The sequence below is a fragment of the Protopterus annectens genome, chromosome 2.part1, assembly GCF_019279795.1.
Source record: "Protopterus annectens isolate FY-2018-M chromosome 2.part1, PAN1.0, whole genome shotgun sequence".
NCBI lineage: Eukaryota > Metazoa > Chordata > Ceratodontiformes > Protopteridae > Protopterus > Protopterus annectens.
Window position 1 is genome coordinate 691043502 of NC_056729.1, and position 25681 is coordinate 691069182.

Below are 25681 nucleotides of genomic sequence, written 5' to 3' on the forward strand. Positions count from 1 at the left end.
ATGATTCTCCAGAGTCAAGCACCTGATACTTCCCGAAGAGCTCTTGTTGTGTATGTCTTATTATTGTCTCACTTTGACTATTGTAATGCCCTTATTCTGTGAGCTTCTTGATAGCAAAATAGATCATCTGCTGCTAATGGAAAACTGCTGCTCAGTGCTTTACTTACTGGTACAGTTCATTACTACTAGTAGAATATCACCTCCATTGTCCAAAGTTTACACTGGCTCTTTCTGAGATTTTGCGTTGTATTAAAATAGTGATGTTGATGTGTCTGACCATGCACAGATTGGCTCTCTTTTAGGATGAAAAAGTTTATTGTTCTGTCTTATCCAGTTTGTCTATGTTGTCTCTGCTTTGTGCTCTGCCACCACAGGACTGCTGATAGAAAGTTTCAGGCACCGACTGGTCCTGGTCCCTGTGGTACTGAGTCCTACAAGTTACTGAGAGTGGCCAGCTTCTAAAAGATCTATCATTACAGTATGGCATAACATTTCTTTCACCTATTCTGGCTTTTTTTGTTCTCTATATTTGTTCTAGCTTCTTTTTATTTTATTTGTTTTAAGTTTATATTCTGTCCTGGCTCTGTAGTGCAGAGAGGGAGAGATGGAGCCCCTAGCCTGGCACTAGGAGGAGACAGGCAGTGAGTGGGAAGAATGAATGGGCGTGGCCCTCTTACATCTTACAAGGGACAGTGGGGCTTGTGTGCACTTGGAGGCACACAGGATGGTGCAGTCTATGTGGTGGAGACCAGAGAGACCATTACTGTTGCTGTGGGGGGGGGGGGGGGTTGGCTGCTTAGTATCAATGCCCATTTCAGAAGTGCGGACATCATCTGTGGGCAGTCCATTGTACATTCCTTCCCCAGCTCCTGAGAGAATGTTTGAACCACCACTAATAGCTGCTAGATGAAGACCCCAGTGTGTTGCCTGTCTCCCAACAGGGAACATGTGAACTAATTGGCTGAGAGAAGGCTCTGATGATCAGCACGTGGTGGTGACAAAAATTTGGGGAAAAAAAATAATTTACTTTATAATTTTCTAATTTTGTAATGGTGCTTAATATTTAAAGAGCTTTCATAAAGTTGAAGTAGTAGTAGCCGAATTAGTTTACTAACTCATCATGCTTCACTTCCTGCAGCCCCTACTTAAGCCCCTCTGAATTTGCTGAGGTTCTATCATTCATAAGTTCATTGGAAATTACTATGCTAATGGTTTTGGAGCCCTTACAAGCCTTGTCAATGTAATCCAATTTTACCCAATATATGGCCCCTAGGGGCAAGAGGATGACACGGTTTTGTGCCTATCCCTTGAGTATCTTTCAAATTACCCCTCTCCGTAAGGGACATAGGCACTACCCTAGATGTGAATTTGTGTTTCCCCATCCATTGATCCAAACTGCTTTTGAAAAGGGTCAGGAAAGGGCTCTGTTAAAGTGAATAAGAAGCCTGTTCCAGAGAAGGGGCAATCTCTGAGACACATATCTGCCTTTCCAGAATGTTTTGTTTGAGTCGCTGACTAAGTTTAGATCCCTTGATTGGGTGACCCTCATGCTGTTTGACTTGCAGATGTGCAACAGCTCCATGCCTTGTAGGTCAAGCATAGTTCACCCCTTAATAGCCAGTAGGCAACAGAGTAAAAGGATAGGGCTTTGTCTCTCTACATAGGTCATGTTGTTTACACCCTGTATTTTCTTTGTGAGGAACCTCTGAGGTCGCTCCAACTGCTATAAGTGCCTGTTCAAGTACATGCCAAATGGCGCTTTGTACCCAATTTTTGGTCAAATGAAGGCTGAGTACAGAGGGACTATAATTTCTTTGGATCTGGATGCCATACCTTTACGTGTAAGTTGTACCACATAGAGAGAATTCTTCACCACTGTGGATACGTGGCCATCTACTATCTATCTTTGTACCTAGATCTCTCATCTCTGAGTCTGTTCTTTGGGGGTGTGATATTGATGTCGATTGAAAGACAAAATGTCCAAGTGTAGTCCAGATCCATAGTGAAATACTGATCAAGCAAATTTTGACTGCCTGGGTCTAAAGGGTATAATCATGATATGAATGCAGACAGGTCTTGAATTTCTTCCTGGTATGAAGAATATTTGTAGAAATTACTTGAGCTTCTTCAATAATAACTGCTGTACTGCTTGTCATCACATATTTAACTCCAAGCAAGCTGGTGAAATGGTCATCATTCCTCTTTTATTCTCGTTATTTTACATCCTTGCACTATGTTCTTCCCTTCCCACGTCTTGGATCTTTTCCCTTTTCTCACTTTCATCTTGGAAACTATGACACCTGTTTTAAGCAGTACTTTATTCACCCTTTGCAGCCCTCCTTCCACCATTGTTTTAACTCCCTTCCCTATCTGTCTGGATTTTTCCTAGACTCTGTGGTATTGCTACTAATGTTTGGCTCTCCCATTCCAGTGCATATTATATGCCTTGTTTTTCTGTTACCTTCTGTTTTTGTGTTCTCTTAAGTTCATAGTGTTGGTGTGGAGGTTGACCCATCATACTGTGGCTGATTATTTGCTTATACCTAAGGGTTCTCTTGTTTCTCAGTGTGTGATACATGACGTGTTTGTGTGTTCTTTCTGAAACAGGGCAGCTTCCTACTTTGTTACTCTCCCCTTTTTTGAGCTATTAGTTTCCACCACATGGTAGATGAACTGCAGTAATCCCCACATTGTCTCCTTGATACGGGATAACTCTTCTCTAACTGCTTTATTTCATATCCTTGACCACTGCCTCTGGTTCTCAGAGTTTGTTTGAATTTGGATCATTTGCATCATAGTAGTGGCACCTACCTTTGCAACATCCTTCTAGTTTATTTTTAAATTCTGCTTTTTTCTGTAGTGCCCATTTTTTCTGTACATCCTCATGCAAGTTAAGACAGTCCTCACCCAGCACAGTCCTCTGCTACACCTCTGGTGGTTAGCCCAGTTAGTGTTCTGTATTCCTTCAAGTTCCAATACTTTTAATGTACTAATCTCTTTATCCTTATTATTCCTAAAGGTCTCTTGATTTCCTCATTAAACAAGTTCTGCATCCTGCAAACTCTTGCTTCTGTCTACAGTTTTGTAAGCTTTGCTGCAGCTCTGCAATCTCCATACCTCTAACCTAAGTACCATCACCCCAATCCCATCTTAATTTGTTTTACTTTTAGCAGTGTTTGCTTGTTGACTTTGCTATTCCATTTAACACAGCAATAACGTATTTTTTTTTCTTGTATCATTTTCCCTTTTGCTTGCCAGTTATCAAGCCCTGTCCAGTTGAATTTGAATTTATTCCCTAGGGGTGGGGGGTGTCCTGCCAGCTGTCATAAGGCAAGAGCCATCTGCTGGTGAGTGTGATTATCCAAGCAGCCTTAGAAGCATTAGTACTCTTGGTAAAATTTCAGAAGCGTGTGAGTTTGTATGTATGTACGTACGTATTAACCTAATCACCACCCCTGGTGGTGATGTGGGCACTTTTGTTATTGCAAGGACCAGCTACACCCCTATGTCATGGGCCAACTATATGTGTGTGTGTGTGTCTGTCTGCACACACACACACACACACACACACACACATGCATAAACTCCTCCACACCATCGTAGGATCTGTCTCCTACTCATGACTTGCATTTGCCCACCAGCTGAGGACAAGTCATGTAATGGAGCAGTGGGCATAACTGTATCAAAGCCCAATGACTTTTCCACAGGAGTGAGCATACCCATCCAACCCTGCAGAGCTGTCAGCCCCTGAGCTGACACTCAAATTAGAGTTAACCTGGACCATAGTCAGGGCTGCATTCATCTACACCACTGGTACAGGTTTAGTAGTAATATAGTTCAGAGTTGACTTTACATGGTAATGATTTGCCCTTTAAAATTCCACAGTAGAGCACTGTTCTTTGTTGTTTTGTTTAGTTTATGCATTTATTTGTTTATTTTTAACAGCTTAACCTTGAAAGAAAGTAGTGTAGTTAGTGGAACTATCGGTTTTAAACAGCTAGTTCAGTGCCAGGGTGTGAAATCAGGACGTATAGTCTAAATTGTATACATGACTAATTAAGGTTCACTGTAAAGCAGACTGACTTTTCCTGCTTGTTTTTCACCAGGTTGCCTGTCTTTGTTCACCTTTTTTAGGAGTACCTTCATCCAGTTAACTGTTAAAGGTTTCTGCTTTAACCCTCTCTTCAATTATCCATGTGACTGCCTGTGTGAGCAGTACTTCCAGTGTCCAATGCGTTGACCAATGTGCACCTCTTTGCATACACGTAACACTGGGTGCAGAGCTTGGTGAGCACTCATCCTTGGCCCTTTTTACTGCTTGCTATCTACCCAGTTTCTACCACATTTCAGTAGTTTAGCGGACTATGCTTACCTCCCTTTGCGAGGATTTGGTAAGCTTGTGCTCACTCCCACTTTCCCTTGCTAGTTTCTATATAGCTCATGTCAGGAGTCTGTCCCAGGTCTGCTCAGTCATAGTCAGTGCATTGTCCATGCTGCAAACATACTTTATAAATGCTTTTTAGTAGCATCTGTTTACCACTATATTGAAAAAGGGTACTGTTTTTTTTCCCCTTAGGGTTAATCAACTGTCAAAGCACTTGTGTGCCATTGCTTTCCAAAAAGTCTGACACTGCTTGATCCAAGGTAAAAAGAGTTGTGATTATAATGTCTGCTATTTGAAAATTTGTTTAAACAGTGCTGCTAATCAGACATAAATTTCCATTCACTGCGCAAATCTGAACTCAAAACAGAATTTTCCTACCAAAATTTCGTAGGCAGTCCCACTTCAGCTGCCACATTTTCTGTGGTAGAATCTGTATGTTAGATAACTGGATCTCTTATGTCAAGTAATTAAGTTTACTTATGTGTACTTTCTATTACAGTAATCAGACTGTGCTGAGAAGAATACATAAGGGGTGTTACACTCAGATGAAGAAATTAATACAACTTGTTCATCTGCTGGTTCTCCTGATCCTTTAGGCAAAGCTTTTGTCACTACACTTTCTAAAATTCCACCATTTTTGAGCCATCTGGTACCAGTAGTTGCATCTTACTCTTGTTGTTTTGGTAAATGGGTCTTTAAGATGAGCACTGCATGCGTCACATGTGGGAAAGTAAATACTTTAGTCAGTACAACATAGTATAAAACTGTCAAAAAAACAGAAATTGTAGGCTGATAATTTCTGCTTTTCTGTCCTTCCACAGTTTGTATTTATATGAACAAGAATGGGAACCTGGGACCACACCTTGACAGAAAGAAGGTACATCAGCTCCCAGACCATTTTGGGCCTGCTCGAGCATCTGTTGTTCTTCAGCAGGCAGTGCAAGCGTGCATTGATTGCGCATACAATCAAAAAACAGTATTTTCCTTCCTCAAGCAAGGCCATGGTGAGGGAGTTGTATCAGGTATGTAGTAGAATATCTGATTTTGTGGCTAGCTCTTCTTGCTTTGGTACACACGTGTTGTAAATAAAAGCAAGAAATTAGTTTATGTGGAAAGTATTCCATAATTTGATTATGAAAAATGATTACAAGCTATTTATTGGAAGTCACAGCTGCTCTGGCAATGGATAAAGAAGAGCAATACTAAATTAGCTTAGATGAGCAGTATTTTGATTTGGCAAAATACTATTGTCAGTCCCTAGTTTTTTTTTTTGTTTTTTTTTTGTTTTTTTTATATGAAGTGTTAACTTCTAAGTGATAGGCAGTCAAGTGTTTCTGTTCTTTTTTAAAAAAAAATCAGTTGTACTGGAATACTGTAAGTGAAAAATGTCTTCCATACTCAGTCAAGATGTTTTTAACCACATCATGAGGGTTACGTCCGAAATTGTTATGGCTTTATAAAACTTGCATGTAGTAATGTCCTGTACATAATCCTTTTTGTTGTATTCAGTATGAGCAGTGATCATTGATTTACTAATTTTTGGTAAAAATGCTTAATGAAATGTTTCCTTGCAGTGTAATAGTAGAAGTATTAATGAGAAGTGCTGCAAGCCTAGTGTGTTAAAATCACAAACTCCAGAAACTGTGTTCAGCTATTTATGTATGCAATGAGAAACATTTATTACAGGAACAGTGCAATCGCATGCATGAAATTTAATTTTCTTTTCTCTGTGTCTGTTCTGAACAGCTGTGTTTGATCGTGAACAGCATATGCTAAACTTGCCAGCAGTGAACAGCATTACTTATGTACTGCGCTTCTTAGAAAAGTTTTGCCACAGCCTCCGAAGTGATATCCTTTTTGGAAGTCAGCCTTTCACACAGCATAGCCTACATGACTATAAGAGTGACCGCTACTTGCAAGGTAAGATTTGCTAGAACCTTCAACTCTTCAGTTGGGCATATGGCCCAGCTGTGCCTCATGAATTCTCTCTTGTGACCTGATAACTGCCTGCTTTGGAAAGGCTTTCTTAAAACTTCATCACCACTGGAAGTTCTCTACTGTTACTTTGCGTTTAACTCTGTGTGTCTGACCACCATACATTGTTATACTGCAGTAACTGCATCTTGTTCCCAAAGCAAGAAGAATGTTTGCCAGTTTATATTAGCTACTTGTAGAAAAAGCTGTTTTTTTTAATAAGAGTTTGCCACTAAGTTAGTAGCATGGGTAAGTTATCCAGTCAGAGCAACTGATGCAACAAAAAATAGTATTGTGCACATATGCAGCATTTCACATTATCTACAAAGTTTCTCAGGGTGGAGGTGCATGAAGAAACATTACAGAGCAATAGGAAATCTGATGCTTTGTGTGTGAGGAAATTAACCCATAGCTGTTGGTCATGTTCAGAGATGAAACAGAGCCTGCCCCTTTAACCTGTAAGGGAATAGTTCTGATGTGTTTCTCCTCTCAGATGCACAAAAGTAGTAGTCTTATACTGCTTCTTGTTGTATTGAGATGGACCTTCGTAGGTTTGTGACTGGCTTATGGTTTAATCCTTTTCAAGAAGCTTAATTGCAAATATTCTGTGTTTGCACTTTCACATACTTATGTTTTTTGTAGATGTCCTTCTGTATCACTGTTGCAGTGTTCATCACTAAAGGGATCCCCTGCCAAGGGCAGCTCAACATCTGGCCAGTATACCAAAGCCTTAGGTTGTTATAGGGACGTCATATGTCACACGTTTGCTCCCCACTCACGGCGTAGGGCATAAAGGTAACGTATGGACGTCCAGTCCTCAGAACTTCTTTGCCGCCAGTCCCTTTGAATGTCTGTCTGAACCTCTTTCGTCTGTTGGTTACCAAGCCATTTCCAGATAAGTGTGCCATTGGGATTTTTCTTTAGCTCTCTCTTTTTTTGTGTTGTTGAATTACATGTCATCCAGAAAAGAGAAATGCCAGTGTGGGAGACAGATTCCCAATAAGGACTGTCATGAGCAGTGTTTGTTTTGCTTAGGTGCTTCTCACGACCATATTTCTTGTCCTGTTTGTCCCTAAAACTCTGTGTAGTCATCTCTCCTCTTCAGCTATTTGCCTAGAGAACTAACATCTTAAATTGTTGGATCAGGTTATGATGACAGAATCATCTCAGCATAAGGGTCAGCACTCTGGAAAGGAGGAGGGCCAGGAAAGTTCGGTCAAATTCTTCTGCTGTACCACCTCCCTCGGGCATCTGTTTTGAGGCTGGTGAATGCCCGGAGGATCACCTGGTTCTTCAGTCAGATTCCTCTGCCACAACCACTTCGGAGGGCGGCATGAACCCGGCTTCTCAAACACCCTCAGAGGCTCCAGAGACATCCATTTTGGATGTTCAGGGGGAACAGGGCTGATTATATCTAAAGGGCCTAGGGGTGTTCCACTGATTCTTGTTAGAGCGGAGATTCTCACTACACTGATTGAGTATCAGCAGTTGTCTGAACCACCTAAGATGTTTAGGCCTGACGTCCCTTTGAAAAAGAAACAGAAAACTAAGCATATTTCCCCTGTTACTAAGGATCCTTAGTGTGAATGGCAGGATTTCAAACTGAGTTTATTCTATGTTCTTATCGCTTTAAAGCCCCCTCAGGGAGTCTTTGTTCCTGTCCCTCCTTGGTCTTCGACTCCCCTTAACAGGCCTAGGGAGAAGGTTTCTACTGGTGAAGAAGTAGATTCTGATAAGAGTCTTTGCCCTGTTACTCCCAGATTCCCTCTCCCTTGGATTATGGTTTAGAGGAAGAGTATTGTATTAGTTCAGATTATTTCAGGAGATTTCCTTTGGGGATACTATTTCCCATACGATGGGGGTTTTAAGTGGGACTGTACCAACGTTTGTGATGTTCAGAAGAGGTATTATGAACTCCTTCAAATGTAGTCTCCCAAGCCCTCTGCTGTTACTCCTGTTCTTGTTGCCTTTTGGACACTTTTTCTGCAGCTTCCCAGGCTCTTGATTCATAACCCGCTGCTCCTAAGAAGCCTGATAGGATTTATAAGGTGCCTGATGACTAAATTTCCTTACAAGTCTCCCTCTGCTGACCCCAAAATATACACTTAAATTGCAACTGATTTAAAATGGTATTTAAAACCAACTGGTAGAATAAAATAAAATAAAATAAAATAAAATACAATTAGTCATGTAAACAGTGTGACAATTTTCTAAGTTTCAGTGCACTTTTAATTGAACAGTAGTAGTTTAGTCCAGGCTTCCTAAAAGAGTTCAGCTTTAATTGCTACATGAGTTCATGTTTCTCCAGAATATTCAGGATGTCTCCTTCAAGATCACCCATGTCTATACGATCCAGGATCTGGAACTTAAAACCTGTGTGTCTTTTATGAAGAGAAAGGTGTTCGGCTAGTGCATTATTTTTACAAACAGAGCGGATTTCTGACAGATGTGCAAGATGTGACAGATGTCCCAAGGCTATAGATTAGCTAGAATTACCACAGAGATGGAACCATTTTTGAGAAACCTGAACAACTTAGAGAATGATTTACTAGTGAAAGGCTATGAAAGTCAGATGTTAAAAAAACATCCTGGAACCCATTATAGAACTGAAAAGGGCTGAAGCACCTTCACTCATTCTCCCCAGTAGAAGAATGTTAAGTAATTCCACAGAGAATAACAAATGCAAAAAATAGCTGCATCCTGACATACACTTTGGATTATCACAGTATCAAAAATGTTATTGAAGAAAACTGGGACATTGTCACAGGAAACCCTTTTCTGATTAACATCTGAGGATTAAGCCCCATCATTTGTTTATAGGAAGGCCAGGAACATTAGAAGTTTTGTTGAATTTAAACCTAGACCATATGAGAAAAGCACTAAAAAACGTGAAACTAATTGTACATTTTGTATATTTATACAGCAAGGTGATAGTTTTTATTGCCCTTATTTAAAGAAAATCATTAAAACCAGTGCAAGGGGGTAACTGTAACACTACAAAAATACAACTGGATAATATTCTCCAACAAATAACAATAAAACAATATTACCATAGAGATCCAATAAGTACTCAAACACCCTTAGTAGTGTCTCTTCGAGTTTCGTTGTATGGCCAAACTTTTGGTAACAAAATTTCCCTTTCCGCTAAACAGTATAACCACTTGTAGCAACAAAAGACTCTGCGACTGTAACCTGTGTAAGTCTTGTAGTTCCTTTAAACAGCATGCCAGTCCATGATATGTTAAAACTAGTTTATTGAAACATAGCGTATATAAAATAGTACGTTGAAATACAAATCCCAATCACGTTTCTTGCACACTCACTCGCTGGATATACATAAATCCTAAATGCGTTAATATGTTGTTACATAAATTGTGAAACAAGATCCATATATAACCTTGTTGGTGTGCAGAATACGATATTGAATCAGTACACTAAATAAACTGTCACGAACAACTGAACAAATACGGGTTTAGCGCTTTCACCCAAATCTTATGGGCTTCTTCAGAACACTATTGTTCAAGACAAACTAACATTTAAAACCTTTTTGGCACCAAAGCAGGCTCCATCTGTTTAAATATTTAAAGTGACAGTGCTCTATACATGACTATAATGTAATATTAATGTGTCGGACTTGATCCCTTGTTCTAAAAGTTCATTCCTAAGTAACTTCACAATAAAAATTGTATTAAAAATTACACATTGTATATCATACTAACCAATTAAATAGTTGAAAACAATAATTGATACTTGATTGTTATATACTAAAAAAATATAATACTTGTAACTTTATAAAATTTAATTAAATACAACTGATTATATGACATTACAATATGAAATATGATTCAAATCTGTGACTAATAGGTCCTGATGTTTATAATTAATAAATTAGTCGGTTGTTGTAACTAACATCCTTACACTAAACTAACTATGCCTGATTTTAAAAAACATTTTATAATTAATTTGTATATTTATTAATAAGTTCCAAGTACAATCAATTCAAATTGATGATATGAACTATATTTCGACTATAAATTAATTATAATTACAATACAAAAAACAGTAATTAATAATAAAAATAAACTATATATATAAAATCATAATACTAAAATAAAAATGCTGAAATGGAAATACAATCCCCAAAACCTTACCAATGTTGTGCAATTCCTGTATACAATGTTGACCACATTCCTTGTCTAAGTAACAGCTTAATGTAATACTGGATGTGGTGACAATAGACTGTGGCTTATAAATTTACTTATTAACTTCCAGAATAGCTTTCAATGAAATGCTATCATTGAGTCCTGGGGGGGTACTTGCATCTGTGTAAATTTCCCACCATGCTTCTCTATAATTTAGGTAATTTTTGTTGTCCCTACCCTAGGATCTAACCAACTTGATCTAATAGGGCAAACTTAAAATGATGATTGGGACCTGCAAGTGCTATATGCTTATATAATGCACTTTTCTGATCTTTCTTTCTAATATTGTACATATGCTCATAAATACGTTTTTTAAACATCTTTCCGTTTTCCCCACATAATAACAAAAACACTCTTGACAAACAGCAACATAGACGACCATCTTGGAATTACAGTTCCCTTTAATAGGTCTAATTCTAGATCTAATAATGTTATTAAGTTTAATTTCCTTTGTATCTAGAATGAAGCTACATTGTCTACATGAACCACATTTTTTTGTGTTTTGGTCCCTACTATTTCCTTTTTGTCCATAGGATTTGATTCCTTTTTCCAATAATCTTTTGATGTTATTTCCCATTTTGAATACCATTGCTGGTTGATCATCTATTATTTTTCTTAATAATTCATCACTAGATATTAAATACCAGTACTGTCTAATGATTTGTGTAACCTCATCAACTCTAGGACTATACAACATAATTAATGCTTTTCCTTTGTCCCCGTTTGTGTTATCCTTTCCCAATGATTTTTCATTTCTCCCATTACCATAATTGATTTGGTTTCCTAAGCCTAACAAGGGTTTGTATTCATTGCCCCATAATCCTAATACATATGTATCAGTGTATTTTAATAATTTTTCAGGATAATCTCTCTCTTGAAACATAGTGTGAATATATTTTATTTCATCTAATAAAGTTTGGTATTCAGATGTCATTCTCATAGCTCTTATACATTGACCCTTATAAATATTTTGCTTCATATTATTGGGATGACAACTTCCATATGCCAAATAGTCATTGGAAAAGGTTTCCTTCCTATAAATTTTAGATTGTAATGTACCTTTGTGTAAATATACTAAGGTGTCTAAATATGCCATACCACTTTGGTTAAATGCATATGTAAATTTCAAAAATTCACTACTAGTGTTAAGATACTGAATAAACTCCAGTAATTTCTCTTCACTGGAGTTCCAAATAATATATATATCGTCAAGGAACCGTACATAATGAACTATATGTTCAAAGAAGGTGCTGGGAAATATGGTGGTTTCTTCCCAATCTAGCATAACCAGGTTGGCATAAATGGGAGCACAAGCTGCTCCCATGGCTACCCCCCTGGTTTGCCTGAAGTATTCCCCTTCATAGTGTATAAAGTTGTAGTCTAAAATTAAATCTAACATTTCAATGAACAGACTAACTTCTTCCCATTTGATACCTGCATATTTTCTAATACTGTTTCCAAAAGCTTCTAGACCTGGAGTTTGAGGGATACATGAAAATAAGTCTATAACATCTATTGTTACAAATTTGTATCCCTGATTCCATTTTTGAATTGGAAAATTCCTCAGAAATTCCCACGAATCTTTGACAAGATGAGGGATGTGTTTGGTATATATGTTTTACTTTGACATCAATATATTTACCTAATTGATTTATTTATTTGCAGTTGGTTTACCAGGATAGTCCATTGGGCCAAAAGAACCCATTTTCAATGGAGTCCTGGGGAGAAAAGCTCCAATACAGACAAATTAGGTGCATACAAAAATTACAAAATGATTGTACAGAGTAGAACATAAAACATATAAGCTCACAATTCAAAAAGCATTCAAATCAATACAGTATGATGAGGATTAATGAGAGGTAAGTAAACTGAAACAGTAATGTGATATACATTCAGAGGAGTTATTCAAAGTAGACATCAAATAACATTACAGAGTAGATATACTGATGGAACATAAGCTTTGTTAGGTAGAGATAAGTATCAAAAGTGTAAAGGATGATGAGATATCATAAATTTATGAGGGGAGGGAGCAAGAACAATCCCATTGGGACCTCAGGTTTGTATGGAGAGAGTTTTTGAACGTGTACCGGTTTGAGGTAGTACGAATGGATGGTGGGAGTGAGTTCCAAAGGCGGGCAAAGTTGAAGGATAGTAAGTGTTTACCTGGGGGATGAGATGGTTTATGGACTTCTAATAGGTTTTGATTGTTAGACCTTAATACTCTATTTGGTAGGTGTATTTTGAAGGCAGAAGACAGGGAGGGACAAAGAGAAGGACTAAGAATGAGCTTGTGAGTGAAAGTCAGCTGTATATAAGTGAGATGATTAGGTAGTTCGAGCCAGTTCAGGTTTTGGAGAGAGGAACAGTGATGGGTGGAGGACCTGTGTCCATTTGCGAATTTGGCGATTTTATTATAGCAGGAGGAAAGCTGTTTTTTTAGAGAGGTCTGAAGATTGGTCAGTAGTGGGGCCCCATAGAGAAGGGAGGGGATGAGAAAAGAGGAAGCGAGTGTGATTTTGGAGGAGCTTGTAAGGTACTGATTCTGACGGTAGAGCATACCTAGTTTTTGATGAGTTTTTTTAATATTTAGTTGTAGATAGGAGTTGTAGCTAAGCCGATTATCAATTTGTACACCTAGTAGCTTAGTTTCAGACACTAGTTCAAGGGGTGAGTTATTTTGGCTGGTAATTGAGAAAGAATTTATATTGAAGGAAGTGGATTTGGAGGGGGTAAATACCATAAGTTTTGTTTTGGAGGCATTGAGTGCCAAGTGATTTATTTTCATCCACTGTTCGGTAATTGAAAAAGCTTCCTGGGTAAGTGTTTGGAGCTGAGAGGAGGAGGTGGCAGAGCAGATAATGGTAGAATCATCTGCATATTGGATGATGTTTGCAAAAGGAATTGATTTGTGGAAATCGTTTATAAATATATTAAAGAGGAGGGGACCAAGAATAGATCCTTGAGGAACTCCAGTGGGGGTACTAAGGAAAGGGGAAGTGGCCTTTTTCCATATTACAGCTTGGTATCTATTTGATAGATAGCTAGAGAACCAATTTATGGAGGAGGGAGAGAGGTTAAGTTTTGACAGTTTGGTTAAGAGCAGATTGTGTGAGATAGTGTCGAAGGCCTTGGAGAGGTCAAGTAGTAGGGTAGAGACAATGTGGCCGGAATCACGTGCTGTGTTAACAGTCTCAAGGAAGGACAAGAGGGCTGTCATAGTGCTGTGATTTGGCCTGAATCCGTGCTGTGTAGGGGTTATAAGGTTGTTGTCTAAGAGATGTGGCAAGAGTTGAAGGCGGACACACTTTTCCAGAAGTTTAGAAATAGGGGACAGGATAGCAATAGGACGAAAGTTGTTGATGCTACAATTGTTGCCTCCTTTATGTAGGGGGATGATAAATGCTTGCTTCCACAGTTGGGGCACAGTGCATTCATGAATAGAGCAGTTGATTAAAATGCTGATGGGATAGGCAATAGCATCTGTGGCTATACTTAGGAAGTAGGAGGGAATGTTGTCAGGGGCATTAGTACAAGGCTTCAGTTTCTGAAGGAGTTTCTTTATAGTGGAAGTGGGTATAGGTTTTAGTGAGAATAGAGAGGAATGTGGAGAGAGAGAATTTGAGGGGGGTGCGAGTGATGAGGCAGTTAGAGTAGTGGATAAGGTGGAAGATAGGCAGTGTGAGGTGGAATTGGGGATAGGGTTGTTAGTGGGAGAGGGAGGGGGTGTATTAGATAGTGAGGTGGGGCATGTGAAGGAGGAGGTCAGTTTGCTAATGGAGTCTATGAAAAAGGAGTTAAACTGCGTAGCTAAATCTAAGTCAGGGCTATTTGGGTCTGGGGTTGGGGTGTGCGGTTTGCTGGGGTTAAGAAGGGTGGATATCCCCTTCCAGAATCTTTGAGGGTTGGTTTTATTATTATTTTGGAGTATGAAGAAGTATTTTTGTCTATCTGAGGTTATTAGCTTTTTTACTTTATTTCGAAGGGTTTTGAATGCAATATGATGTTCTGGGGTCTTAGTTCTCAGATAGAGTCCCCAGGCTTTGTCTCTAAGGTGCATGGTTGATAGTGTGGTTTTGGTTAGCCAGGGGGCTGAATTTGTTTTGATTCTTTTTGTTCTTGGAGGGGCATGGGAATCAAGTATTCTTAAGAATGTGGAGTTAAAGTGAGCAACTGCTTCTTCTAATGGAAGTGTCTTTAGATTGTTCCAATTAATTGCTTTCAAGGAATCTACAAAGATTGATGGGTTGAAGCTTTTGTCGTTATGAGTAGTAATGTAGTTGTGGGTACGGCAGGAGATACAGGGGAGTCGATGAGTAAAAGTAGGCATATGATCACTAAGAGGGTCAGGAAGAGTACCGCAATCTGAAAAATAGTGGGGATGTGATACTAGAATCCAGTCAAGGATGGTGCCACAGGAGGGGTCTTTTGATGGGTGTGTTATGGTGTTGATTAGTTGGGAAAAGTTATATAGGTTGATGTTAAGAGGATTAGTTAGAGACTGGATGGAGGCCCAGTTAATATTTACATCTCCTAAGAGTATGGTTTCATTGCTAATATTGTCAGCGAGCCAAGAGAGGATATTTTCAAGTGTAGAAATATTGTCCCCTGGGGGGATGTAGATAGATGCTAGGCATATGTGTTTGTGCTTATTAACTTGTAGGAGAGTGAGGAGTACTTCAGTGTTGTTAAATGTAGGAGTGGGTTTGTCGTAGGGGGTAACTAGCAAGGAAGAGGAATATAGGAGAGCTACACCACCGCCTTTCCTTTGGGTCCTGTCTTTTCTAATGATAGAATAGCTGGGTGGAGTAATTTCAGAGTCTTTTATAGAGGGCTTTAACCATGTTTCTGAAATAGATAGTATGTCAGGTTTATTATGCATAAGCCATGGATGGAGGGTTGGGACTTTATTCATTATGCTTTGGGAGTTTAGAGAGGTAAAGTATATAGGCTTGTGTGAGGAGGAAAAGGAGGAGGGGCCAGGGTTGGGATGGATATCACCAGATAAAAGACTGGAAATGAGGCGAAAGATTGGGTTCAAAAGATGATTGAGTAGAGTAAAACCATGATTTGGGTCAGTTGTAATGATTATGGGGTGTTTGGTTACTATGGGGAAAGAGTTTTTCTGAGAGGATAAAACTTTGAATGAGAAGGTGAGGAGCTGTGTTATTGGGTAAAGATGGGGAGAGATAGGAGAGTGCAAGTGTGAGAGAGGGGAGTTCAAATGGTTGGTTGTATGATAACATTGTGTATGGTATGAAGTATGGGGTTGGGTGAGGTAATAAAGATATGATAGTTTAAGAGATAGTAAAAGAAGGATAAAGATGGATGAAGGATTTAAAGGCATGTTGATAAGGCTGCTTTGTGTTAAGTGTTATAGATGTCTTATATTTGTTGTAAGTTAATTGTGCAGGGGGATGGAGAAAAGCTTTGTAAGGTTGAGTAGGATAAGGAATAGTAAGTGTGGAGCTGGATGGAGAGGTAGTTGAGTGGAGGAGCGTTTAGAATGAGAAGAAATGTATGTATTAGCTGAGGGGGTGGTTACAGATTGGATAATAGGCTGTTGGGGGTGTGTCTAAGGTGTTGAGGGCTGATTGGTGTAGGGAGGAAGTGGGTGTGGAAACCGGAGGGATATAGGTAGAGGTACTGGGGGCGGGTGGGATTTGGGGGCAGGGTTAGGGGAGCGGAGTGAGCCCGAAGGGCGAACAGAGCGGGAAGAAACCAGGAGAGGATCGAGAGTCAGTCAGTAGAGCATAGGATACAGGAGAGTAAGTTGTAGCTGGGTAAGTAAGGTTTTTATAATTAAATAGGTAAAGTGGGCAAAAGTATGGATGAGAAAGTGAGGGAAGCAATTAATAGAAGAGAAAAGCAAGAAATGAGTGAGGAAAAAAAAACAAAGTAAAGTAGGGGGGGACGCCCTCTAGTGGCCAAATGCAGAAGTGCACTGGATCAACTAGGAAGGTCTGGGGACTAGATAGGATGGAATATGGAGAAGCAGGGAAAGAACTCAGATAAAGATGGGAGAGGGAATGGAAGGTGTTTAGGCTGCTAGCTGTCCTGGCAGGGAGATAGCTTACAATGTTAACAAGCAGGAGTTACAATGGTAGAAGCCCAAGAGACAACAGATGTACATACTTTCGCAGTGTCCTCTGGGAGACACTCTTCCAAGTTCCAAAATAGGGAAAAGATGCAGCAGAGCAGTAAGTCTCTTAGATAAAAATATATATGGAGTAGGTGGCCTTTGCTAAATGTATGTGTCCACCCCTGCGAGGTCCCAAGAGAAAATATAGGGCAAAACAAAACTGGAGATAAGAGGGAGAGATGAGAAGGGTTAGTAACAATGTAATAGTAACAACACCTTAATACCTAAATAAGTAGTAGGCAAAAAGAAGAAGCAAAAATCACAAGACAGTCAGTAAAGCAAACAGTAATACAATATCAAGGTCCTATAGCTTTCAATTAAATGAATAAAACATATCAAAAACTCAACAGGTATGCCTTGCAAACGAGTGAGCAACTGGCATTATAAATAGATATTTAAACTAAATAAAAGACCATGTAAAACAGAGAGCAGTTTCGTCAGGAAACATACAAAAACTCAGGAGACTCAAAAACTATTCAAGAGCTGTGTAGCAGTTTACAGCATAATTATGCAGTTTTAAAAACAACTTCCTGAAATAATAGGTCTAAAAGGTGGATCTATAATATTTTTGTGTATTTTAGGAATGCCTACCATGGTTGCCAGTCTAGGATTCTTAACCTTCAAATATCTATAAGTATCTTTGTCAATTCTACCATCAATTAAAAATTCTTCTATGTAACTATCAATTCTCTGGTAGGCAATGTTGATTTCATTCAATGATATAGATTCATAGTTACCTGAACCATATAAGATGTTATGTACCTTGTTAATGTATTCTAAATTATCAAATAATACTATTCCTCCTCCTTTGTCTGGTTTCATTATCCTTAAATTATCGTTGTACTGCAAATATTTAAGCAAGTCCAATTCCTCATTAGTCAGATTAACTTGTGGATGTCTCTGTTCTTTATACAACTTGTAAATTTCTCTAGACACTATTTTTTCGTAGATCTCTATGGTCGGATGACTCACTGGTATGAAAGTACTTGGAGTTTTAAGTGTAGTACTACATTTTGGTTCAATAACTTTAACTACCTTGTTGTCCCCACTGTTGAACATAATATCTAGGTTCATCTTCCTAGTAAATTTCTTTATTTCTACCAAACAATCTACTAAGTTAAATTGAGGGGTTGGGATGAATTTCATTCCTTTGGATAGAAGTGAAAAGTGCTCATAATTGATCTTAACATTAGCATAGTTATGTATATGAAAGCCATTATAAGTATGTGTAATTCCAGTAACAGTGATGTCTGTCCTTTTTTGTATGGATTTACTAATTCTCCTATTCCTCTCCTCTACCTTCTTGTGTTTTCCCAATACCCTCATCTGTGTCTGTAACTCTGATAGTCCCTTTCTTGATTCTGATAAGGTGCTCCTTGCTGGATCTGATCTCTTGGAAAATGGGAATTGTTACTTCTACGTGGGCTATAATTTTCATAATTGTATACATTGTTTTTATTGCCATCTGTTTCGGCAATAAAAACAATGTATACAATTATGAAAATTATAGCCCACGTAGAAGTAACAATTCCCATTTTCCAAGAGATCAAATCCAGCAAGGAGCACCTTATCAGAATCAAGAAAGGGACTATCAGAGTTACAGACACAGACGAGGGTATTGGGAAAACACAAGAAGGTAGAGGAGAGGAATAGGAGAATTAGTAACTCCATACAAGAAAGGACAGACATCAGTGTTACTGGAATTACACATACTTATAATGGCTTTAATATACATAACTATGCTAATGTTAAGATCAATTATGAGCACTTTGCACTTCTATCCAAAGGAATGACATTCATCCCAACCCCTCAATTTAACTTAGTAGATTGTTTGGTAGAAATAAAGAAATTTACTAGGAAGATGAACCTAGATATTATGTTCAACAGTGGGGACAACAAGGTAGTTAAAGTTATTGAACCAAAATGTAGTACGACACTTAAAACTCCAAGTACTTTCATACCAGTGAGTCATCCGACCATAGAGATCTATGAAAAAATAGTGTCTAGAGAAATTTAAAAGTTGTATAAAGAACAGAGACATCCACAAGTTAATTTGACTAATGAGGAATTGGACTTACTTAAATATTTGCAGTACAACGATAATTTAAGGATAATGAAACCAGACAAAGGAGGAGGAATAGTATTATTTGATAATTTAGAATACATTAACAAGGTACATAACATCTTACATGGTTCAGGTAACTATGAATCTATATCAGTGAATGAAATCAACATTGCCTACCAGAGAATTGATAGTTACATAGAAGAATTTTTAATTATTGGTAGAATTGACAAAGATACTTATAGATATTTGAAGGTTAAGAATCCTAGACTGGCAACCATGGTAGGTATTCCTAAAATACACAAAAATATTATAGATCCACCTTTTAGACCTATTATTTCAGGAAGTCAGTCCAAAACTTACCTATTAGGTAAATATATTGATGTCAAATTAAAACATATATACCAACACATCCCTCATCTTGTTAAAGATTTGTGGGAATTTCTGTGGAATTTTCCAATTCAAAAATGGAATCAGGGATACAAATATGTAACAATAGATGTTATAGACTTATTTTCATGTATCCCTCAAACTCCAGGTCTAGAAGCTTTTGGAAACAGTATTAGAAAATATGCAGGTATCAAATGGGAAGAAGTTAGTCTGTTCATTGAAATGTTAGATTTAATTTTAGACTACAACTTTATATACTATGAAGGGGAATACTTCAGGCAAACCAGGGGGGTAGCCATGGGAGCAGCTTGTGCTCCCATTTATACCAACCTGGTTATGCTAGATTGGGAAGAAACCACTATATTTCCCAGCACCTTCTTTGAACATATAGTTCATTATGTACGGTTCCTTGACGATATATATATTATTTGGAACTCCAGTGAAGAGAAATTACTGGAGTTTATTCAGTATCTTAACACTAGTAGTGAATTTTTGAAATTTACATATGCATTTAGCCAAAGTGGTATGGCATATTTAGACACCTTAGTATATTTACACAAAGGTACATTACAATCTAAAATTTATAGGAAGGAAACCTTTTCCAATGACTATTTGGCATATGGAAGTTGTCATCCCAATAAGATGAAGCAAAATATTTATAAGGGTCAATGTATAAGAGCTATGAGAATGACATCTGAATACCAAACTTTATTAGATGAAATAAAATATATTCACACTATGTTTCAAGAGAGAGATTATCCTGAAAATTTATTAAAAGACACTGATACATATGTATTAGGATTATGGGGCAATGAATACAAACCCTTGTTAGGCTTAGGAAACCAAATCAATTATGGTAATGGGAGAAATGAAAAATCATTGGGAAAGGATAACACAAACGGGGACAAAGGAAAAACATTAATTATGTTGTATAGTCCTAGAGTTGATGAGGTTACACAAATCATTAGCCAGTACTGGTATTTAATATCTAGTGATGAATTATTAAGAAAAATAATAGGAGACCAACCAGCAATGGTATTCAAAATGGGAAATAACATCAAAAGATTATTGGAAAAAGGAATCAAATCCTATGGACAAAAAGGAAATAGTAGGGACCAAAACACAAAAAAATGTGGTTCATGTAGACAATGTAGCTTCATTCTAGACACAAAGGAAATTAAACTTAATAACATTATTAGATCTAGAATTAGACCTATTAAAGGGAACTGTAATTCCAAGATGGTCGTCTATGTTGCTGTTTGTCAAGAGTGTTTTTGTTATTATGTGGGGAAAACGGAAAGATGTTTAAAAAAACGTATTTATGAGCATATGTACAATTTTAGAAAGAAAGATCAGAAAAGTGCATTATATAAGCATATAGCACTTGCAGGTCCCAAACATCATTTTAAGTTTGCCCTATTAGATCAAGTTGGTTATGATCCTAGGGGTAGGGACAACAAAAAATACCTAAATTATAGAGAAGCATGGTGGCAAATTTACACAGATGCAAGTACCCCCCCAGGACTCAATGATAGCATTTCATTGAAAGCTATTCTGGAAGTTAATAAGTAAATTTATAAGCCACAGTCTATTAGTCACCACATCCAGTATTACATTGAGCTGTTACTTAGACAAGGAATGTGGTCAACATTGTATACAGGAATTGCACAACATTGGTAAGGTTTTGGGGATTGTATTTCCATTTCAGTCTTTTTATTTTAGTATTATGATTTTATATATATATAGTTTATTTTTATTATTAATTATTGTTTTTTGTATTGTAATTATAATTAATTTATAGTCAAAATATAGTTCATATCATCAATTTGAATTGATTGTACTTGGAACTTATTAATAAATATACAAATTAATTATAAAATGTTTTTTTAAATCAGGCATAGTTAGTTTAGTGTAGGGATGCAAGTTACAACAACCGACTAATTTATTAATTATAAACATCAGGACCTATCAGTCACAGATTTGAATCATATTTCATATTGTAATGTCGTATAATCAGTTGTATTTAATTCAATTTTATAAAGTTACAAGTATTATATTTTTTTAGTATATAACAATCAAGTATCAATTATTGTTTTCAACTATTTAATTGGTTAGTATGATATACAATGTGTAATTTTTAATACAATTTTTATTGTGAAGTTATGAACTTTTAGAACAAGGGATCAAGTCAGACACATTAATATTACATTATAGTCATATATAGAGCACTGTCACTTTAAATATTTAAACAGATGGAGCCTGTTTTGGCGCCAAAAAGGTTTTAAATGTTAGTTTGTCTTGAACAGTGGTGTTCTGAAGAAGCCCATAAGATTTGGGTTGAAAGCGCTAAACCCGTATTTGTTCAGTTGTTCGTGACAGTTTATTTAGTGTACTGATTCAATATCGTATTCTGCACACCAACGAGGTTATATATGGATCTTGTTTCGCAATTTATGTAACAACATATTAACGCATTTAGGATTTATGTATATCCAGCGAGCGAGTGTGCAAGAAACGTGATTGGGATTTGTATTTCAACGTACTATTTTATATACGCTATGTTTCAATAAACTAGTTTTAACATATCATGGACTGGCATGCTGTTTAAAGGAACTACAAGACTTACACAGGTTACAGTCGCAGAGTCTTTTGTTGCTACAAGTGGTTATACTGTTTAGTGGAAAGGGAAATTTTGTTACCAAAAGTTTGGCCATAAAACGAAACTCGAAGAGACACTACTACTGGTGTTTGATCACTTATTGGATCTCTATGGTAATATTGTTTCAACACTACAAAAATAATTTATAGGGCACAGGGCAATGAATGTGATGCATTATATGTGGGCAAGACTGTAAATAAACTCAAGCGTAGGATTTCATGTCATCTGTCAGAAATCTGCTCTGGATGTAAAAATAATGCAGCAGCCAAACACCTTTCTCTTCATAAAAGACACACAGGTTTAAGTTCCAGATCCTGGATCGCATAGACATGGGTGATCTTGAAGGAGACATCCCGAATATTCTGGAGAAACATGAACTGATTTGGCAATTAAAGCTGAACTTGTCACATTGTTTACATGACTAATTGTATTTTATTTTATTCTACCAGTTGGTTTTAAATACCATTTTAAATCAGTTGTAATTTAAGTGTATATTTTGTATCCATCACCATACATACATTTTTTCTTATTTTTATTTTTTTCTGGCTTTTTTTTCCACTTTATTCAAAATGATGTGTAATAACAATACTAACTAATTATACAATTATATATATTTTTATAGATATTTTTTAGGGTTCTTGTACACAGACCTGAAGAAGTCTAGGACGAAAGTGATCTTTGTTAACAATAGGTTATGAAAATAGAAACTGGTTTTTACATGCGAAATGTATATGTATATATTTATATATATTTTTTGATTGCCAAATGAACTAAGGTTGATATATTTCCAGACATGTAGTATATTGTCTTGGATAAAATCACAGACTTAATAATCTGGTTAAATAAGAGGTACTACATCATTATAAATTTTATTTAAAGTACATAAGGGTTATATTATTATGACAGCTACTAAGTAGGGCAGGACCAGCTCGAATGTCACACTGATGGGGGAGGGGATGTGAATTTAACATGTGTACCAATAACACTTTGTTTTACAGCACAATAAACCACTCCCATGCCTGATAAAACGTGTATGTATATATATATATATATATATATATATATATATATATTTAGAAAGCTCGTGAGGAAATTATTACTCTTTTTTTTTTTTTTTTACTTGGATCACTTGTTTGTGTACTTAATAAAGGATTTTCGACTGGAAACAGACTGCCTGCCTTGCTTGGATTACTTTCAAATACTTAGTAATGCTGTACAATTTTATATTTTCTATTATTTTTTGTTTTGTTTTGACTTAAGACGAGTTTAAGTTCGCTACTTCTACTACTATTGTCTGATCTGATTAATATACAGTGATTAACAACAACAACTAGAGATATATGGACTGAAAATCTTCCACACAGAGAAGTTTTTTACACTGTTTTGTTCTATAAAGTAAAGATCTGATGTTGTCCTTTTCATTCTTCCTCATAAAGGAGTCCAAGATCCAATAATTGGATCAGACTCCGCCGCATATGCAAGACTTTGATCCAAAGCTCGAGCTCCTCCCTCTATCCACAGTGCTCCATTCCATCCCCCAACTCCTTAGATCTTGTTTGCCGCCATAGTTGAAGACAGAAGATCCAATTCCTCAAGCATAACAGTGTCTTTTTGATAACATTTCTCTGTAATTCTTGTGTATTTTGTTCTTAAAACTACTTTTAAACTTAGCTCAATCTTTCTTCCTCCCTCAGCTGTATGCAGGCATCAGGCCTTTCCTGTTTTTCCATTTCCCTATTTTCTCTCATACCATTCAGGGTACATGACTGGTACTCTATTTTCTACTTCTTATTTAAAAAAGCTTGTTGATTTCTACATGTTTTTTTCCTGTTTACTCATTCAGGTCAGATTTGTTGTAGTTTATATTTTTAAACTTTGGGTTAAACTTGGTATTGTTCAAACCCTTTTTCCTTTCCAGGGTTTACTGTGTTCTTGCTGCTTACATCAGAGAAGCCTTTGTCAGAAAAACCTACAGGTTTTAAGAAGCCTGCTTCTTGTGGGCATAAGATTCCTAATTCTGATGGCATACAAGAAGTGCATGTACTGTCTAGGAGCAGCCCAGCTGGATTCCCCATGCGCTGTTTGCGCTACTTTTAATCCTAGGACTCTTTCTGACCATAGAAACAAGCTGATTCTGAAAGAATTATTCCAGTTGGAGCTCAAACCCCCTCAAAACCAGCTTCAGTTGTCTCGGAGCAGAGGAAAAGACACCATCCCAAATCTCCAAAAACTTGCTCAGAATCCTTCAAAAAGTTATGAAATATGTCAAATCCAGTGGAGTTAAGAGCCAAGGCCTCTCTGGCAACCCCTGAATCTACAGCAACCCTCTGAATCAACTGGCTCAGCCCCTAAAACCAGTTCTCCACTCTGTCCACCTCTTTCTGGGATCCCCGATCATCGGATCCAATGGGCAGAGGATGTATGCTGGAATTTGTATTAAAACCTGCATCTCTGGCTTTGCCGTCCCAGTTATTTCAAATGCCGACAAAGCAGGCTAGGCCACTGTCCACAACTTCATCTAGGTTTCAAGGAGCTTGTCAGAGGCCAACATAGACAGGATGATGTGGAGATTCCTTAGGGCTCAGATCCAGATGGGGGTCCTGCCAGTTCCATCCCCTCTCGGATCCCTGAGTACACCTGCTCAACCAATGCTGTCTCCTTCAATCCAACCTGGGGTTTCAGAGTCCCAGGATCCAAGATCTCTGAGAGGTTTAGCATCTGATCGAAGGAAGTTCCCTTCCTCAACTCGACAGTATCATTGACCAGTCTTGCTGTAATGCCTTCAGACTAGAGCGTGACTCAGATCCGAGAGGTCGGCGCAGCATCCAAAAGGTTGGGTTCAGCTCCTACTTTGTCATATCCTTCCATTCCCCTTGGTGCCTCAGCTCTGGAGAGCTCTGGTCTGATTCTGTCCAGGGAGGCTCGGATGCGGGATTTTCCCCGACCTTCCTTCCTTCAGTTGCTTCAGCTCTGAAGAAGGTGGAGAGGTTCCCCCGGGTCCATCAGCTTTTCAGGTTTTAGTAAAGGTTTTCTCTTTGCATAGAGAGCCTGTCCTCTCTAGTCTCTGATCCTATCCCTCACTCCCTCTTTGGGTCAGAGCTCTGAGACCATCATTTCTGCTCCTCGGTGTCAGCCAGCTCAGAGAAGCCTCCACACATTTCCCAGATGGAGTCTCCCTTTCTTCTGACACCTCTCTCGAGCAGCCTGTGGAGGAGGTACCTCGGAAGAGAACGAGCAAGAGGAGGCACATAGACTTCCCTATGGAGTCTGTCATGGAGGAAACCGATTTTAATGAGTGGGAAGGATCCCACCCGCTCACGACTTGATGACATCTTGGGGACATTTTGGAAATCCTCAAGCTGAAAGGTGGCTGGTCCTCCCAAAATCCTTCTCCTGAGGAATCTGTGTCCTGGAGGATTTTAAGGCTGGCTCAGCTATGTCTTGGGTGACCTCCCAGCAGATGAATTTATTGACCTGGTTTCCCACCGGGCTTGGAATGAACTGGCCCATCCCCAAGCACCCAAATAAATTATTTGTACCCACTTCAGGTAGCCCTCACTTGAGCAAGGGAATCCCATTTGATGCCATAGTTGTGGCGGCAGGCACTAAGAAGGAGCTAGCTGAACAAAGCTCCTCTATCCATCCACTGAACAGGGAGTCCAGAGCAATGGACAAGTTTGGAAAGCACATATATGCCTCAGCCGCATTCGCACTGAGGTTGTTAAATTAACTGGCACATTTTACTCACAGAGAGATTTGATCAAGGAGCTTTCAATCTCCCCCTCTGAGTCCACATCTGCAGAGGATCTCAGGAAGGTTTCTCCTCAACTGTCTAGTCCTTCTTCCATTGCCAACTCATCAGTGAGGCTAC

At 38.0% G+C, this 25681-nt stretch overlaps 1 protein-coding gene across 3 annotated transcripts in view; it reads left to right on the forward strand.

Moving 5' to 3' along the window:
- The window catches only part of SCMH1 (Scm polycomb group protein homolog 1), a 1495203-nt gene that overhangs the window by 1114696 nt on the left and 354826 nt on the right, over positions 1-25681 (forward strand). For all 3 annotated transcript variants that reach the window (XM_044062427.1, XM_044062428.1, XM_044062429.1), the window contains 2 exons: positions 5206-5406; positions 6131-6304. In XM_044062427.1, coding sequence (XP_043918362.1) covers positions 5206-5406; positions 6131-6304 — 375 coding nt within the window. The remainder of the gene's footprint in view (positions 1-5205; positions 5407-6130; positions 6305-25681) is intronic.